Here is an 18,285-nt window from a genome sequence, read left to right on the forward strand (position 1 = left end):
TCAAGCAACTTAGAAACTGGAGTGGTCATAAAAGCCTGAGTAGACTTTAAAATGACCCCAAACAAGTTAGAAAGTGAAATATCCCTGTAAACACTATACTGTACCTGGGCTCTAAACATTAAGGCCCCCTCCAGGTTTTACTGCACTAAAAAAAAATATTCTACAGTATAAGCGCACAATACATTGTGATGCACTGTGAGCTTTTAGATTGGCTGTTTTCAAGAATAGGGACGTCAGGGTTCAAGTGGCTAATAAAATGCACAAAATTTGTACCTCTTGCATGGTCTGAAACTATAGAACATTCATAGCACATACAGTATACCAATACAAACAAGATTGCGGGCCTGCTGATGCGACAGAGTACTGTAGAATGTGTAAAGCTCACTTGATGTCCACTTGCCTGCAACGGCCACTTGTAGTAACATAAAATGTCCCTAACTTCATAACCTTGAGTTATGATACATACAAAAGCGTATTTGCTGATAAGAGCTGTTCACACAATAATAAGCCCCAGCACACTATCTCAGTGGGACTAGTTAATATTTGCCTTTCCAGCACAATGTACAGTATGTTTATCAAAGGAGTGGTGTGGTGGTGGAAGCCATTCCTTCATGACATTTCAGCCCCATAACTGAAATGAATTGTGTGGTGAACAATCCTCTCTGGAGTTGTCAAACCAGGTCTGATGGAATGTGAATTATCGTGCGTTGTTGTCCCTTAACACTCTTAAGTTAATACCAGTAAGACTCCCTAGTCGGGAGATAAGCGACCGTCAGGTCACATGTTACGGCCTTTTTAGCGGGCTGCAGTGGTGAGGGTCTGCCGCTAGGCTGTACGCACTGCTGTATCCGCGCCGCCGAGGCGGACGCGTGGGTACCAGCCCCGTCTCTCCTGGTCGCTCCTAGCCTGAGTTACGGCATTTTATGTGGCGGGGGTCCTCCACTAGGGGGCGACCACATTTGAATCCGTTCTGGAGCACGAGGAGTCGGTCCCCGGGAATTCCCCGCGAGCAGCCCCGTTGGGCTGGTCATTTGGTCATTTCTGCACTTTTTGGCGGCGGCGCCAGGGGGTTCCTGGAGCTCTGAGGTAGTGGTTTGGCAGGCAAGGAGTGTGTGTGCAAATTTTGGCATGGATCGGGGCAACGGTGGCGGAGATATGAGAAGGGCAAAAGTGTGACGTGTGACTGACAGACAGACAGACAGACTGACTGACAGCTGGTGGAGGTTTTGATAGTAACTGCGACCTGACGGTCGCAACCACTGCAGGTCATGGTGGGGGCTGGAGAGAACCCTGTTTCTACACACCCAGCATAGAACAAAGCTTTCAGAAAGTGAAGTGTTGAGTGATGCCAAGACATTATTTCTTTACAACAATAGGTGGCAGCAATGGCTCACTGGGTTCTTTTTTTTCCACTGCAATGCAATGATGACAGTTGAGAATTCCACATACTTTGTATTTAGTAGTTTGACCACTGGGGAAAGGAGAGCCGCCTGGGGAGAGAGTGATACAACACAACCAGAAGAAGATGAGTGTGGAGGCTTTGACTCGCTCTGAGGTGTTTGGACAGCTGCGGTTGGAGCTCTATGGAGATGAACCATCCAGTCACTCAAACACACACATCTTCATCATACTGGGAGCCTCTGTGAGTACACCCTTTCAACTTCAAGGATTATGGCCGTGTGAACTATGTCTGTTTCTCTGTGTATTTTTAAAATATGCAGTATGATTGCTTGACGTAGTTCCTGCCTCATAATGCGTGTTAGCTGGAGCTCATGGGAATTATCCTATAGGCCTAATACATAATCTAGCTGTTTGTTACATATTTTTCTTATGGAAACTGTTTTATTTGTTTGAATTGGCGTTCTCGGCCCCATAGGAGTTGAGTGCCTCCATCCTATTTTCCATCTGCTCTACATTCCAAACAGAGGGCTAAACAGTGTCAACCTTGTGACAAGGGGACAGGACGGGAGAAACGGGTTATAGAGTTTGCACAAAGCCACAAAGGGGGGCAATTCAATGGAGAATATTTCAGTGTGGTAACCTCCAGTGAGTGCATGTTGACTGAAATGTGCTGCATCTGCCCATTCCTTTGTCCAGCGATGAAAGAGAGTGATAATTTGAGGGCAGCCAGACATTTTTGACACACTGTTCTTGGCCATAATCCAATCACAAATCCCAGGTCACAAATTCCTAATTATGTAGTTTTCATTTTTCACTTCATGATTCTTAAATCATGCCCCCTTCTTGCATTTTACTTTTACCCTGTTAATCTGCAAACCAATTGCTATTAATTTATATAAAATGACATTACCGGTACTTCTCAGAAGTTGCAGAATCATGTACAGTAGGTGTGTTCACTGTGTTGAAACATGTAGACATTTACTCAATCTCCTGTGAGTCACAAGTCACTGCGACCACTCATTTTCACTAACTTTTTGGACTCTGCTCCTACCACGCATGACAGCCTGCACCACTATCTGGAGTGGTTGATGAGCATGTATCTTTTTGCTTTTCTTATCGATCACGCAGGGAGACCTTGCAAAGAAGAAGATCTACCCCACATTATGGTAAGAAGAGAGTTACCTTTTATATTATATTGAATGACAAGACAAAAGTAACATGTTGTTCTCTTGTGTTCTTCTGTAGCCATCGTGCGTTACAGGTTGACCTTCGCCCGGTGTTTTGCTTCATTGCTTTTGAATGAATGTCAATGTGTATTTGCTCTATAGGTGGTTGTTCAGAGATGGCCTGCTTCCAGAAGAGACCTACTTTGTGGGTTTTGCACGCTCCAACCTGACAGTGGAGGACATCAAGACAGCATGTCTGCCTCATATGAAGGTAATGTTCCTTAACCACTTGAACCCTGGGGGGAACATTTTGACAAAAAACTGATCTGTAAGCTCAAAACACGATGCATTGTCAACTTGTACACTGTCTATTTCCGGTGAAGAGATTTGGCGAAGAGGGAAAAAAAGAGTGAACTAAAAGTACATAGCTGACCCCGTTGGTCATGTAGGAGGCTGTAGGCAAGTGTGTCTCCTCTTTGCACCTGACCACAAGGAGGAGCACACCATCACTCATATCAGTGGTTTTTCAACCAGTGGTCCGGGGACCACCAGTGGTCCCTGAGGGGGTTCCAGTTGGTCCACAGCTAAATGATGGAGTGTTGGTAACCAAATGGACCCTTATAGATCTTTAACTCTTGAGAGCGTAAAATGAAACCAAATAGAACCGTAAGGGTATTATTGTTACATTTGCATTACTTAATTTACAAGAAGTCTCCTCAATTAGAGAATGTAGAAGAATTCTTATTTTGATCAACGTTTGGCTGTTATCTCTCCTATGGTACCATGGAATTGTGGACAAAATCGACAACAAAATAATGGTGGTATGTGACTCAAATGCCCAATAAATAAAGGACCTTGACATGAAAAAGGTCTCCTGCTGAATAGGCACCTTGACCAACCTGTTGGAGTCACTAATGCAGTGACAGAGATTTTTAAGCCATTTCGCAATATGGGGGCAGTGCCTTTTTTTGTATTTATTATTATTATTTCTTTAACTGTTAATAAAGTATTCAATCAATCAAACAAAGCCAGTCACTTTTGCTAAATGGGAGTCCTTTTGTTCATGTGGTACTTACTGTACTTGGATCTGTCCCTTTCTCTCACAGGTTACCGGTGAAGAAAGTGAGTCTCTTTCAGACTTCTTTAGTAAGAACTCCTACGTAAGAGGCAGATATGATGATGGCGAGTCATTCTCTCGGCTTAATGCTCACCTGTCGTCCCTGCCAAGGGGTGCTGCTGCCAACCGACTCTTCTACCTGGCTCTGCCTCCCAGTGTCTACCACGACATCAGCTCAAACCTCAAAGCCCACTGCATGACTCAGTCAGTGTCTGTACATTACATTACATTTAATGAAATTAAGTGTAAGGCTGCAAAACCTATATTTAGAACCAATAATCGTCTTAATCTTGCTCATGTAGGTTAATCGAGAAGCAGTTTTTATTGCGACCGAAGGTCGCAGTTTAGTATGAGAAACAGCACATCTTGTCTCCGTCCGTGTACGCTCAGTTTGACACTCTGACTAAACTGTGATGTCAGGGGAACCACACTAACATAATCCATTTTATGCCCATATATATGGAGATCCCTGATGTCATCAATATTAGGCCCATATCTAACAGGACTTCATATGGGAATGCCACGGAGGCTACATCGGCCACATACCACACTAGAATCCATACAGTATATTGCCAAGACAGCCCATATCTGTGTGGCTGGTTCTACAGACAGGGATCTCCATATATGGGCATAACAGGGATCGTATGTATGATGTCAGATGTCATAGACGTCATATAGGACTTTCACATAATGAATAACTGAGTAAGCATGTTTGGGGTCTCAGAGCATATCTCCATACAGTACATGGATCTCCATATATGGGTACCATGGGTCTCCAATCTCCATATATGGGTAACTGGTCCGAAATACAGTACATCGCTGGCCAGATGGCTAAGACATTGTCGCCCTTAGGCGTCTTACTGGGTGTGTATATATATATATATATTTTCTTCTTTTTTGAGCGGTGCTATCCGCTCCTATAGACCGCTTTTTTACCAAAACTATGATGTCACAAATGATGATGACATGAGTTCGCTAGACCAATGAAACACTTCGATTCTGTTGATCTGTCCATGATGTCATAGTCACAGAGGCACCCGATTGGTTAACCCTGATTTAGAACGCGTTTAGGTCGCGTAAAATACGTCATAACGCGTTTAGGCCGCGTAAAATACGTCATAAAAAATTATTGAGCGGTGCTAACCTTGAATTTCAAAATTGTATTAGATGAATATCACTTATAAGCGATAAAATAACCACACTTTTAGACAGACTGTGGAAAATCTTACAGGTTATAAATGATAGGCAGCTAATACAAGTTTAAAATACAAATGAACAGACTTTGAAAAACTAAAATATTCATCTTCTGGCCTCTTCTCGCCTCTCTGGAGGCCTCTCTGGAGGTAAATAAGGTCACTTATCATTACACTACGACACTCTTACAAGTTACAATCCGTAGCTTGGTCAACTAACTGATGAGAAATGACGATAAAGACTTATATAGTCTGAGCAGACCTCTAGACTGACATCATACACAACAAAAACAATATTGCCATGCATGCCTATCAACACTGATTCGCGCAGGAATTAGTTTGCACCGCTCACTTCGCACGGGTGCGATTTTTATAATAAGAAGTGAAAGCGGGAGAAGAGCCAGTACAAAATAAATGTCCTTTTCACGTTTTATTTCTCTCTCCACGGACAGAGCAACGTCTAATCTCTCAAGAACAGATGTAGTACTACAGAGAGGGCGCTGTTTTCCCTTTTCTTTGACAATGGTTTCAACCTAACAGGTCGTCCTCAGCGTGTAGAGCAGCTATTTTCACTATTTTCTTTTTTTAAATAATTTTTCATCAATCGTAATGGAGGCTAAAGTTTGAAGTAATTGTGAGATTGAATTGATGTCATATATTGCCCATCCATCCTTAAGTGTATGTTGCTTGAGAACGTGGCTCTAATTTACTTTATCTCTAAAAATCAGAGGCTGGACCAGAGTGATTGTGGAGAAGCCCTTTGGCCGCGACCTCGAAAGCTCCCACCAACTGTCAGCCCATCTGTCTACCCTGTTCTCAGAAGACCAGATCTACCGCATAGACCACTACCTGGGCAAGGAGATGGTCCAGAATCTCATGGTGCTCAGGTAATGGATAATCAGTGCTTAAGGTCATCCCTGGTGCTTATACCACTGGTTCTCAATCTTTTTAATTTCAGTTTTAAGCCATGGACCCCGATTTGATACAGTGTTTTGTTTTTATCTCTGGGACCACCATCTACACTGTAAAATCCTCAGGCAGTAGAGTGTACAAATGGAACCAAATGAACCTGTACAGTTCCATTGTTTGCATTTGTACACTAGAGTTACAAACCTGTGAGGATCCATTTGGACTCCTGGTGGTCCCCAAATCCAACATAGAAAGTGTTTTATACTCAGACTTGCTTATAGTGTTCATTCAGTCGTCCATAGGCCCTAAAGTTACGAGATAGATTTTTTTTTAGATGCTAAATAAAGAACATTGCCCTCCTCTTCCCTCTGTACTCTCTTTATGTTTCCTGGCATTCATTGTTGTATTTTGTCCTCTCCTTGCCAGGTTCGGAAACCGTATCTTTGGTCCTATATGGAACAGGAACAATGTGGCCTGTGTAGTGCTAACATTCAAGGAGCCGTTTGGCGCTCAGGGCCGTGGCGGGTACTTCGATGACTTTGGCATCATTCGGTGAGAGAGTGCCCACCGCATCTCCGTTAATGCATAAACGTAGAAATATGCTCCCCTCTTACTGTAGACGTTTTCCAAGTCTTATTCTTCTGTTTTTATTACTTGAATTAGTGACGTCATGCAGAACCATCTCCTCCAGATGCTCTCGTTGGTTGCCATGGAGAAGCCAACTTCCACTGGCTCTGATGATGTGAGGGATGAGAAGGTAGGCCTGTGCTGCAGAACACACTGTGTTTAGTGCGCAGTCATGTCAAGGCAAGTCAAACTTCACTTCTATAGCACATTCAAGCCTGGGTCAGGCTATGTTACGCTACGTTCAGTGGATTGGTTTTGTCACTTCGCTTCTCAGTCTGGCCAGGTTCCTATCTCCTAGGGAGGCGGGACACAGAAAACGAGTGGAAACCACTCGCGGGCGCGGCTTCTGATTGGTCTGTGGTACGAGGCGGGACAAATACACCAGTGTGTATTGGCTGGCTGATGACGTACAGTAGCTCCCTAACCCTACTCTGATTCTTTGGACCAACATCCAATCAGCAACAATGTCGCCTACGAAACAGGTGACTTTCGGAAATACGAGTCAAATAGAGGCTTGCCAGACTGAGAAGCGAAGTCACAAAACCAATCCACTGAACGTAGCGTAGCAGGCTGGTACCCAGGCTACATTCCATACACAGGGAAACGTGAAGTGGAAAGAACACCCACAATATGGAAGGTACAAAGTACAGTTCCTTTTATAGTGTTACTGTGCTATTTGTGTAACATTAGCCCCTCCCTTTATCTAGCCAGGGTTGATATCCCACCCTTGTGCACTCAGCACACACACACACACACACACACACACACACACACACACACACACACACACACACACACACACACACACACACACACACTTGAGAATCATGTCATAATTCCATGCACCTGCAGGAATGTATGCCACATGCACGCACGCACACACACACACACACACACACGCGCGCGCGCACGCATGCATGCACACACACATCTGCTTAACAGCTTTACAGCTGCTTACATGGTCATTGGTCAACACTGTTATTATTGTAATTATAAGTCACCAGTCTTCTGTTCCAGTTAAAGTTACATTTATTGCCAGCCGAAGGCGGAGGGAGAGTATGTTTTCCCCTCCGTCCGTGTGTCCGTCCGTCTGTGCGTGCGTCCGTCCGTCCGTGCGTCCGTCCGTGTGTCCTCGCAGTTTGTGAGCACCTAATCTCAGTCGCCGTTGGCCCGGTTGCTGCCAAAGTGAGCACACACATTCCCTGGATGCCAATCTAGAACCTCTGCCCTACATTTTTCAAATGGGCCTTTTCTAGCGCCACCTAGTGGCCGATGTTCGCAAAACACATTTCTGTGCACTACTCTTACAGATTTTGTCCAAAAATCCTACAAATCGGTAGGCAGTATCTCGACAGTCATGTGATCGACACAGATCTGTCCGATTTTGCATATTGCATCCTGATTGGCTAAGATTGGCTTCCAAAGTTTGTAGGATTGAGCCGTTTTGAACAAAATGCCTCAAATCACAAACGCAAAGTGCAATTATCATGAAATCGCGCACACACGTTCCCACTAGGCCGAGGAAGAAATGCCACTTATTTTTTTTTAAATCAGCCTCATGGTGGCGCTATAACAGGCCGATTTGTGGTTTTACCTATAACTCCACCGATCAGTTTCAAACTTTGTAAGCGCACTCCCTAGAGGCTATAAGGATAAACCTTTGCCCTGCATTTTTCACATCAGCCTTTTATAGCGCCACCTTTGGGCCGACATATGTAAAACACATTTTTGGATATTACTCCTTGAGATTTTATGCAAAAATCACGCAAATCGGTACACAGTATCTCTATAGTCATGTGATCAAGTCTGATCAGTCTGATATTTCATATTCCATCCTGATTGGCTAATATTAGCTTCCAAATTTTGCAGGATTGCTCCGCTTTTGAACAAAATGCCTCAAATCATCAACGCAGCTTGCGATTACCGTGAAATTTGCCACACATATTCCCACTAGGTCAAGGAACAAATGCTACCTTTTTCACATTGGCCTGTTATAGCGCCACCATTAGGTAGACTTTAGCAAAACACATTTTTGGAACACAATGCTTCAAATCATGCATGCAGCGTCCGATTGCCATGAAAGATCTAAGGTGAGGAACATATGCCACCCTTTTTACATTGGCCTATTATACAGTAACACCACCAGTACGCACGGCCTGGTGGAGACCTGTGCTCGGAAGAGCACTGCTTCTAGTTTAAAGTGCATTATCACACTTTACAAGCAAATATTTGGAGAACATAACAATAGAAAGATAAGAAAAAAACGTTCAGTGCAAATCAGCACGGTTAAAGAAATACAAAATAATTGTGGAAATGTTGACGCAGCAAAAGGGTTGAGGTTAATAGGTTACAGTGTTTTTGAGACCCAGTGAGATTGAGACTAGGAGCACTCGTTTTCTAGTGCAGCTAGTCCCTTTGAGTGGCAGTCGGTCGCAGAAGCAGTCCCCGCAACATTTTTTACTATTCTGTTTTTACATGCGACCTTCGTAACGCTCAACATGGCGACTCGCTCGCTACCGCTCACTCGTTGGTGTCTCACGTGGATCAAGGTCGCCTGAGAAGTTGCGCATCCATCATGGTCAATAGAAAACGAGCACTCCTGGTCTCAATCTCACTGGGTCTCAAAAACACTGTGACATATACAGTACAGTACAGTAGATTATCGCAGGTTGCAAGACAATGAGAATAGGTGCTGGTTGAAGGTTTCTAATGAGTCATCATTTTTGACGGAGGTCATTCCAAAGGACTCAACATTGATGTTCTAAAGCCATCTGATTTCTTGTGCATTTTACACAGTAAAATCCTCTGTGTTGTTCATTTAACTTTGAGAGGCGTACACGTGCACCTGACCCGAAAAAATATTCCTTAATAACCCATTTTACCCAACCCGAAAAAGAACATACAGTATTTATTACAGAAGCACTGAAATTGTTTCAAACAGTGTATTCTTTATTGTCGATTAGCTGCAACACAATAGCCTGGAAACTAGACGGATCTGCCAGTGCAAAAAGAGGGAGAATAGTCTGGTGAGTTTGTAAAGAAGAAATTGGCCTTGACTTGCACTGTGTAAATGAGACAGATGTTTTATTATTAAGCAGTATGTGTTATGTTCTGGTGGGCTTGTTTGAAATACAACATGTGCACAACACACAATGCCCTTGGTCTCAAAAGATCCTGCACTGCACGTACAGTAATTATAAACTGATTTCTCACTGTTTATTCCTTGTTGTCTCCACCAGCCGAAGGCTTGGGGGAGAGTATGTTTTCCCCTTCGTCCGTCCGTGCGTCCGTCCGTCCGTGTGTCCGTGTGTCCTTGCAGTTTGTGTGCAGCTAATCTCAGTCGCCGTTGGCCCGGTCGCTGCCAAAGTGAGCACACACATTCCCTGGATGCCAATCTAGAACCTCTGCCCTAAATCTTTCAAATGGGCCTTTTCTAGCGCCACCTAGTGGCCGATGTTCGCAAAACACATTTCTGTGCACTACTCTTACAGATTTTGTCCAAAAATCCTACAAATCGGTAGGCAGTATCTCGACAGTCATGTGATCGACACAGATCTGTCCGATTTTGCATATTCCATCCTGATTGGCTAAGATTGGCTTCCAAAGTTTGTAGGATTGAGACGTTTTGAACAAAATGCCTCAAATCCCAAACGCAAAGTGCAATTATCATGAAATCGCGCACACACGTTCCCACTAGGCCGAGGAAGAAATGCCACTTATTTTTTTTTAAATCAGCCTCATGGTGGCGCTATAACAGGCCAATTTGTGGTTTTACCTATAACTCCACCGTTCAGTTTCAAACTTTGTAAGCGCACTCCCTAGAGTCTAAGGATAAACCTTTGCCCTGCATTTTTCACATCAGCCTTTTATAGCGCCACCTTTGGGCCGACTTATGTAAAACACATTTTTGGATATTACTCCTTGAGATTTTATCCAAAAATCACGCAAATCGGTACACAGTATCTCTATAGTCATGTGATCAAGTCCGATCCGTCTGATATTTCATATTCCATCCTGATTGGCTAATATTAGCTTCCAAAGTTTGCAGGATTGCTCAGTTTTTGAAAAAAATGCTTCAAATCATCAACGCAGCTTGCGATTACCGTGACATTTCACATTGGCCTGTTATAGCGCCACCAGCAGGTAGACTTTAGCAAAACACATTTTTGGAACACAATGCTTCAAATCATGCATGCAGCGTCCGATTTCCATGAAAGATCTATGGTGAAGAACATATGCCACCCTTTTTACATTGGCCTATTATACAGTAACACCACCAGGACACACGGCCTGGTGGAGACCTGTGCTCGGAAGAGCACTGCTTCTAGTGTTCGTTATGTATTTATCAGCAGTCAATCAAAAGTTAAGATTCAAGATCAAGTGTGTAGGCCTAGTCAATTTTGTGGAGAGAGTGTTTTCTGCTGGTGATTCAGTCAGAGTGTATCAAAGGGTGCGTTCGTAAATGCGCACCGGGTGTGGTAGAGCGCTCGTTTTATGGTTAGATGTCACAGTTATTGTCCACGACATTGCAAGCGGCGCGAAGGCCAGCGGACCTTGGTCAGGGCCGCACGGCCAGGGCCGCACGGCCGGCGGAGCGGCGCGCGAGTTACGAAGCCGTGGTGAATGCAATCGTTATATTTATGCCCAGGCCGTAAGGCCTGGGCAAGCCCACGATAAACGCCCGCGCAGTCCAAGTGACCACAGCCGAGCGCTCCAGACCTCCGCTCCAGCCAATCACAAGCTGCGCCTTCTAATTAATGTAACCCCGTCTCCTACGGTAGGAATACTCGCCACCCGGTGCGCATTTCCGAACGCACCCTTTGATACACTCGGACTGAAACACCAGAGGAAAACACCATCCCCAATGTTGTGACCCATTTTGTGTCACTGTCCATGGTGCTTAAGGATGCATAGGGATGAATCTACCTCAACGACAACCATCTTCTACCTCTAATACCTCCGACATGAACTCTGCCCCTCTTTCACTCCCTCCCACTCTCTATGTAAAAATTTCAATCAATTTACTATTTAGTAAGTTAGCAGACACCTTTCCTTTAGTACACATACTCCTGTTGTAGCACCATTGCAATCTGATTCAGTCACTTGGTGATTCCCATCAAGTTATGTAAGCCCCATTATCATCAACATTTATGAAAGCATTGTGCACGCTCCTAGACTAATAGAAAACAGGTCGGGAGCGCATGTACTTTACACGCCACAGAGACGTGCAATCGTGCATGTTCAGTGCCAGATTCGAACCATAATAGACCACTTGGTTGGTTGCCCTCAACAGGAACCTTTTCCTACTTATCCTTTGTGATTGTGTGCATGAGTGAATCTGAAAGCAGAATGCAGACACACTTTCACAACCTCCTTGCTTAGGAGATTTTGTTTAAATACATTCTCTGAACCAATTCTCTGTCCAGAATCATTTCTCCATATAGTCATTCAAACCAAACCAGATCAGGGTGCCCCATCCTCACAGACATCTTTCATCATAATTGTGAACTATGACAAAATAATAACCTATATGTATGGCTCCAGTCCATAGTCCTACTGTTACTGTAGCAAATCAAGGACATCACTCTAGTAGTCATGCATCGATTGGTGAATGGTTCAGCACCGATGGACAGCGACAGGCTGTGACCCTGCACAAGGATATTAAAGTACACAAGAGTGCAAAGTAGATATGGAGGTTTGCAACATTTCATGCCTCAAAGATAAATTCTAAACAGCTGCACAACTAGGCTAAAGATGGGAAAGCGAGAGAGAGGAGAGACTTATGAGGCTCCATTTGTTTATGTTGTTTGTTCATTATCATTTTTTTTTTACATGTTGTTGACCCATAACCTGCACGTTGGTTCTGTCTTTCTGCTGTTCTGTGCTGTTGTGTGCTGTAGGTGAAGGTGTTGAAGTGCATCGCTCCAGTTGTGCTGTCAGATGTTGTGTTGGGTCAGTATGTGGGGGACCCACATGGAGAGGGTGAGGCCAAGGTTGGTTACCTTGACGACCCCACTGTCGCCAAAGACTCCTGTACACCCACATTTGCTACAACGGTGCTCTACGTGCAGAATGAGAGATGGGACGGTATGGGCAGGCATCCATCATTTTTTTCTCTTTCAATATACTGTACAGAAGTTAATATTCAATGCTTACTTTACTAGACGTAATGTTTGGCTTGTTTTGTGACTGCTCCTGTATTTTGCGTCCTTCCCCCCTCTGTCTTTTTTGTCCCACCAACAATCTATCTGTCCAAAGGGGGCTTGAACCCCTGCCCTTTTACCCGTCTGTAAAAAGTGCCCTCTCCAGACCATGAATGCAGCATTTACTATGGTGAAAGAAATGCAAATGCCCTCTTTCCATGCCATACCTGAAGGCAGCATTGAAGAGAATTAGCCAGTAGCTATGCCCCTCCCAAAAAGCTTTTGTCCAATGCTAGCTCAGAATGACTTCCTGCTTGCCAAGGTTTGCCTTGGCAACAGCCTTGGCAAGCTGCCGGTTGAAGCTAGCATTGGACAAAAGCTTTTAGGGGAGGGGCATAGCTACTGGCTAATTGCCTTGTCCAAACTCTCCTGAACTTGAATGCAGCATCTTATGCCGAAAGAATTTCCCTCTCTGTGTAGAAATCCATGCCGTTACGCCACATCTCCAGTATTCACTTCATAATGCTTAGTTCAGTGTGGTATCAAGCACCGAAAATAGCCGACCTCCAAGCTCACAACACGTCGCAGTTGTGTCACAGCCTCCTTGTGTCAACAAAAGACCCTTTTAGACATTTAAGCCCCTGCTTCTCTAACATTCTCTGCACGTCCATCTGTCCATTAATGTGTTCTTCAGGTGTTCCTTTCATCCTGCGCTGTGGAAAGGCTCTGAATGAACGTAAGGCTGAAGTGCGTCTCCAGTTCACAGACGTACCGGGGGACATTTTTGACTTGCACTGTCAGAGGAACGAGTTGGTGGTCCGAGTGCAGCCTGACGAGGCCATCTACCTGAAGATGATGACCAAGAAACCTGGGGTCTTCTTCAGCCCAGAGGAGACAGAGCTGGACCTGACATACCGCAGCAGATACAAGGTACCCCAGGCTCATGTGCATGATACACTTTATCATTCTGCTCTGCATTTTATATCTGGTGAACATTATAGGACTCTTCATGGTCCTCATGGTATCTGCACATTTCTAAAGTGGCAATTTAAGGACTTTCAAGACCGCTTTAATACCAAACTGGCCAAAGCAGATATACATGCTCACAACGCCTCGCGCTGTGAGGCGTTGTGAGCATGTAGATCAGCTATTTTTACAATATTTATCTGTGGAACCGAGTCACATTAAATGTTATACCTACAATTCCAAGTGCTTGTTAGGGTGGGGGTCCCCAATTATGTTTAATTTTGGGGGTCACGGCCTAAAAATGTTTGAGAACCCTTGACTTAGACTATGATTGGCAGAGACACAAACCTCCATTTCATGGGAAAACTTCACAATAAAGATACAGTAGTACAAAAGCCACTGCAGCAGGCATTGGCTTCCCTGATTGGCCCAACCCACCCCCTGGGCTTCATGGACTGGCCAAGCTTCACGTGATGCTTGTGTTGCTGTATCGATATAAGAAGTATGCACAAAACAACTTCATTATTTTGTAGGGCCATAGTTTTCTGCGATGTTCTTATGGATGGTGCATGTGAAAGGAGGACCACAGAGGTTCAACCATGCTGCTGTGGCAGTGGGGCACAAGGTCTACTCCTTTGGAGGTTACTGTAACTCCAGCAGGGAACAGATTGATGTGCATGTCTTCAACACAGTGTCTTTGCGGTGGATGAAGTTGCAGCCGTGGACGACTAGAAATGGAAAGCCTTCCCTTGAGGTTCCCTCCATGTGCATGAGCCACTCAGCTGTGCTGATAGACGATATAATCTACCTCTGGGGGGGAATGGTGAATTTTGAGATAGAGGAGCATGACAACCAGTCTACTGTCAGGGGGGACAACTGCAACATGCTTTATGCATTTAACGTCGACACCCACAGGTGGTTCAGGCCCAAGGTGTCTGGGACTGCTCCACAGATGAGGCGCGAGCACTCAGCCTGTGTCCTGGGGAAGTGCATGTACATCTTTGGAGGATTCAACAGGCCAAGTGTACCAAATGGACACAATGACAGAGATGACATCTACAAGCTGGACACCACTACAATGGTCTGGTCTTTAATTGACGCAAGAGGAAGGCCAGCACCTGCTTCATCATGTCACTCTGCCACCTTCATTGGGACAAAGATGTTTGTATATGGGGGCAAAAGGACTTATACTGACCACCACAATGACATGAGCGTGTTTGACATAGAGACCAACAGCTGGCTGGAATGTGTGCCTTCTGCACAGCTACTTCCAGAAAGACGGGCGTGTCATTCAGCCTTTTTCTTCAATGGAGAATTGTACGTATTTGGTGGCCATAACTTTCATCTGGTCCGGACCTTTAATGATCTATGGAAATTTAATCCAGAGACATATTCCTGGAAGAAGCTTCAGCCCAAGGGGAAAGGCCCGTGTAGGATGACTAATATGTGCTGTTGCATGGTGGGAGATCGTATCGTCCTCTTCGGAGGATATAGATACACGACAGATGATCTGTACATCTTAGACTTAAGTCCTAGTCTGAAGACGTTTTGCAAGCTTGCAGTTATGCAGTACGGTCTGGAGCAGTCGGGACTCCCAAACAGCATCAGGTGGGAACTGACCGTCATGAAAGAACAGAATGAATGACAAGGCCCACTAAAAGGAACCAGGAACTATGCAGAATTATACAGGAGAATGGCGAACTCTAGTACCAAATGAAATGCCCCACGGCTAGACATGACTGCAAAGAAGATCTCTAAGAACACAAACCTCTACACCCATTTAATCTTCATGAATTCATTCTGAAGTAAAGGGATGCTTTGAGAAAAGAACAGACAGTCATGGGAGAACTACAGAAAGCAGATATTTGTAAAGGAAATTACTTGGAATGGGGAATAAGAATGACTTTGTTGTTTTTTTGAATATTTAATTTTTGGTTTGAGTTTAAATCACATGATATATACAAGAACAACAATACGAACTCAGTGAACCCTCTCCAAGAGACGTTTATGTTTTATTTAACACTTTCTTTTCATGTTTTGTTTTGTTTTATTTTTTGGGGCATTTAATGCTTTATTTCAGATAGATACAGTGAACAGAGAGACAGGAAAAGGGGGGTGACATGCAGTAAAGTGCATCAGGTCGGATTTGAAACCTCTCTAAATCTTAGAGCAGCTATCCAGTGTGCAGGTGTTTTTCTTTACTGTACAGTATATGAAATCTAAATACTAAGGAGTCATAACATTTGTTCTTTAAAATGCCCAAAAAGTAGTATGTTTCTGCTTTTTGCCTTTGAGTTGTAATATGGGTTGTATCTGCTTTTATGTAAGGGCAGATGCAAATAACAGTGGGTCTGATGTCACATTCCCCAGGATGTGAAGCTCCCAGATGCATACGAGAGACTGATACTGGATGTCTTCTGTGGCAATCAGATGCACTTTGTTCGCAGGTAAGTGATCTTTGTATTTTGTCATCATGCAACATTTTCCCACTAAACTACTGACTCCTCCTCTGTCCCAGTGATGAGCTGCGGGAGGCCTGGAGAATTTTCACCCCTCTCCTTCATCAAATGGAGGAAGAGAAGATACGTCCCATCCCCTACATATATGGAGGGTAGGTATTGCTTAAGGCGAAGACACACTGTCACTGTCGTGCTTCAAGAAATAAAATCACACCCAATGTGAAGTGAGCGGTGGTCGTGCTTGCATAACGTCTTCAGACTAGGATTTGAGTCTAGGATGTACAGGCTATGCTACACACACACGTTTTTCTATGGCAAAACGCTGAGGAAAAAGGCTACAGACACACGCACAGCCACTCTATGGAGCGGTTTACCACCGCTCAAAAAGAGGGTACCTGTCTGCGTTGATGGTCTGTGCGACACCCCAAAATAGAACCAAGCTCTGAGAGATGGGTCAACAGGTTTTGATGTGTAGCCACTCAACGCATGCAATGTGTCAGCACCTTATCTGTTGAAACACAGAATCAAAGCAATCGTAGCAATTGATTTATAAAGTATGTTAAGGCTGCAATTATTGATTATTTGTGCTATTATTCAATCGATTCTTCAATCATTTTTTGATTATGTGAATAATCTAGACACGTGTTTTTTGATAATGAATTTTTATGTATAAATAAATATATCAAGGAATGAATGTGAAAACACATTATTGCTTTTATATAATCAATTAAATTGATTAATCGCCTACAACTGTGTCGGGCAAATAGCCAATCTGCAAGCTCACAGCGGTTTGAATCGCGACTTGGGACCTTTAGATCTGCTATTTTCGTATCCTCAGTTTTCTTTAATAAGAAGCCTTTTTATCCAATCACTGTCTGTTTATCTCAGTGGGGTTGGTGCGCATGGGGAACGCCAGGAAATACATGGGAAAACAGAATGCGATCGGATAAAAAGGCTTCTTATTTAAGAACACGGAGGATACGGGTAATTATAGAATGCCGTACCGTATTTAGACAGGAGTGAGACTTCATTAATCACTTTGTGAAATCTGAATGATGGTGTAGTTGTAGGGGGCTAAATAAGTCGCTCTGCCCGAACACATGTAAACACGGGAACATGGCGGCTGGGGCTAGGTCTCTACGACCATGCGTGAGCTACGATGGGCTAAAATCTGCCCATAAGGTGAACTACAAAACGAGCGCTCCGGTCCCAATCTCACTGCTACCTCAAAAACACTGTGACATATAAAATATGTATCCTGTTTTCTCTGTCCTGTCACCAGTCGTGGTCCTAATGAAGCAGATGACCTTGTGAGGAGGGTGGGATTCCGCTATGAAGGAAGATACAAGTGGGTGAAGCCCCACACTGCATGATTATTACACACACACACGTAACCAGAGTGTAGGCTTGTTTACAACTTACAGTGAATGATATTCACTTCAATCCTTCACTGCTGCTTTTTTCCCCACACTGCATGGAAAGAAACCTCACTGCTTTTTGCCAGAAGATTAAGCCACAAAGTATGATTCTGGAAATGTAAAATCATTGCAATTACTTTTGTGTTTTCGTGTGTGAAATAGCATGGCTGAATAAATGACAGTTTGCAGTTCATTCATATGGTGCCTGTACTTTATGCTCACTGCTGTGTGGATGTCACTGCTTAAGGGCTGTACAATATACATTTGAGTTGAGTCCTAACCAGCGTAAGTCAAACAATGAGTGCCAGACCACTGGCCTAGCGGTCGGGGCACATCGGCTCCAAAGTAGCCGGACAGCGTGTCGCAGGTTCGAGTCCGACGGCCTTTGCTGCGTGTCACTCCTCATCTCTCTCTCCCCATTTCCTCTCTGACTACACTCCACTATCAATAAAGAGATTAAAAGCCCAAAAATAAATCTAAAATAAATAAATAAATGGACCCTTAAGGGCAGTTAAAATGATTTTTACTGTGTACAGCATGCTGTATAATACATTATAAACTTACGGTATATGTGTACATTTAGTCTTTAGTCGAATGCCTGTGTCACGCACTGAAAATATCATCTCTACAAGCTCACAATGTGTCGCAATGTGATGAGTTGTGAGCTTGTAGAGCTGCTATTATTGGTGCATGACATGGCACACAACCAAGTATATATCAGGCATTACTCTCCTATAGTGGAATGCCATTTCCAGCTACAGTGAAGTCACATGAATTCCAAGAACTGTGTTCTGTGCTCCTCAGTGGTCCAGTGTTTACTGTCAACAATTCATTTATAGTGATACCGAAGTAACTTCTGTTCCACAGCATACAGTATTGTCTTTTG

General features: G+C 44.0%; 2 protein-coding genes across 2 annotated transcripts; both read left to right on the top strand.

The window, feature by feature from the left end:
- Positions 1-1,478: 1,478 nt before the first annotated feature.
- Positions 1,479-17,592, top strand: LOC308290561 (glucose-6-phosphate 1-dehydrogenase-like). The gene is made up of 12 exons (XM_080732464.1): positions 1,479-1,642; positions 2,530-2,567; positions 2,730-2,838; positions 3,674-3,888; positions 5,606-5,764; positions 6,213-6,338; positions 6,450-6,543; positions 12,314-12,500; positions 13,251-13,486; positions 15,893-15,969; positions 16,041-16,133; positions 17,264-17,592. Exons 1-12 carry the CDS (start codon positions 1,526-1,528, stop codon positions 17,352-17,354), a joined length of 1,542 nt encoding a protein of 513 aa, XP_080588590.1. The 5' UTR covers positions 1,479-1,525; the 3' UTR covers positions 17,355-17,592.
- Positions 13,741-15,275, top strand: LOC308291214 (kelch domain-containing protein 3-like). The gene has a single exon (XM_080733174.1). It carries the CDS (start codon positions 14,073-14,075, stop codon positions 15,165-15,167), a length of 1,095 nt encoding a protein of 364 aa, XP_080589300.1. The 5' UTR covers positions 13,741-14,072; the 3' UTR covers positions 15,168-15,275.
- Positions 17,593-18,285: the final 693 nt, after the last annotated feature.

This window comes from Nannobrachium achirus (genome assembly GCF_963921795.1).
Source record: "Nannobrachium achirus genome assembly, chromosome: 9".
Classification (NCBI taxonomy): Eukaryota; Metazoa; Chordata; class Actinopteri; order Myctophiformes; family Myctophidae; genus Nannobrachium; species Nannobrachium achirus.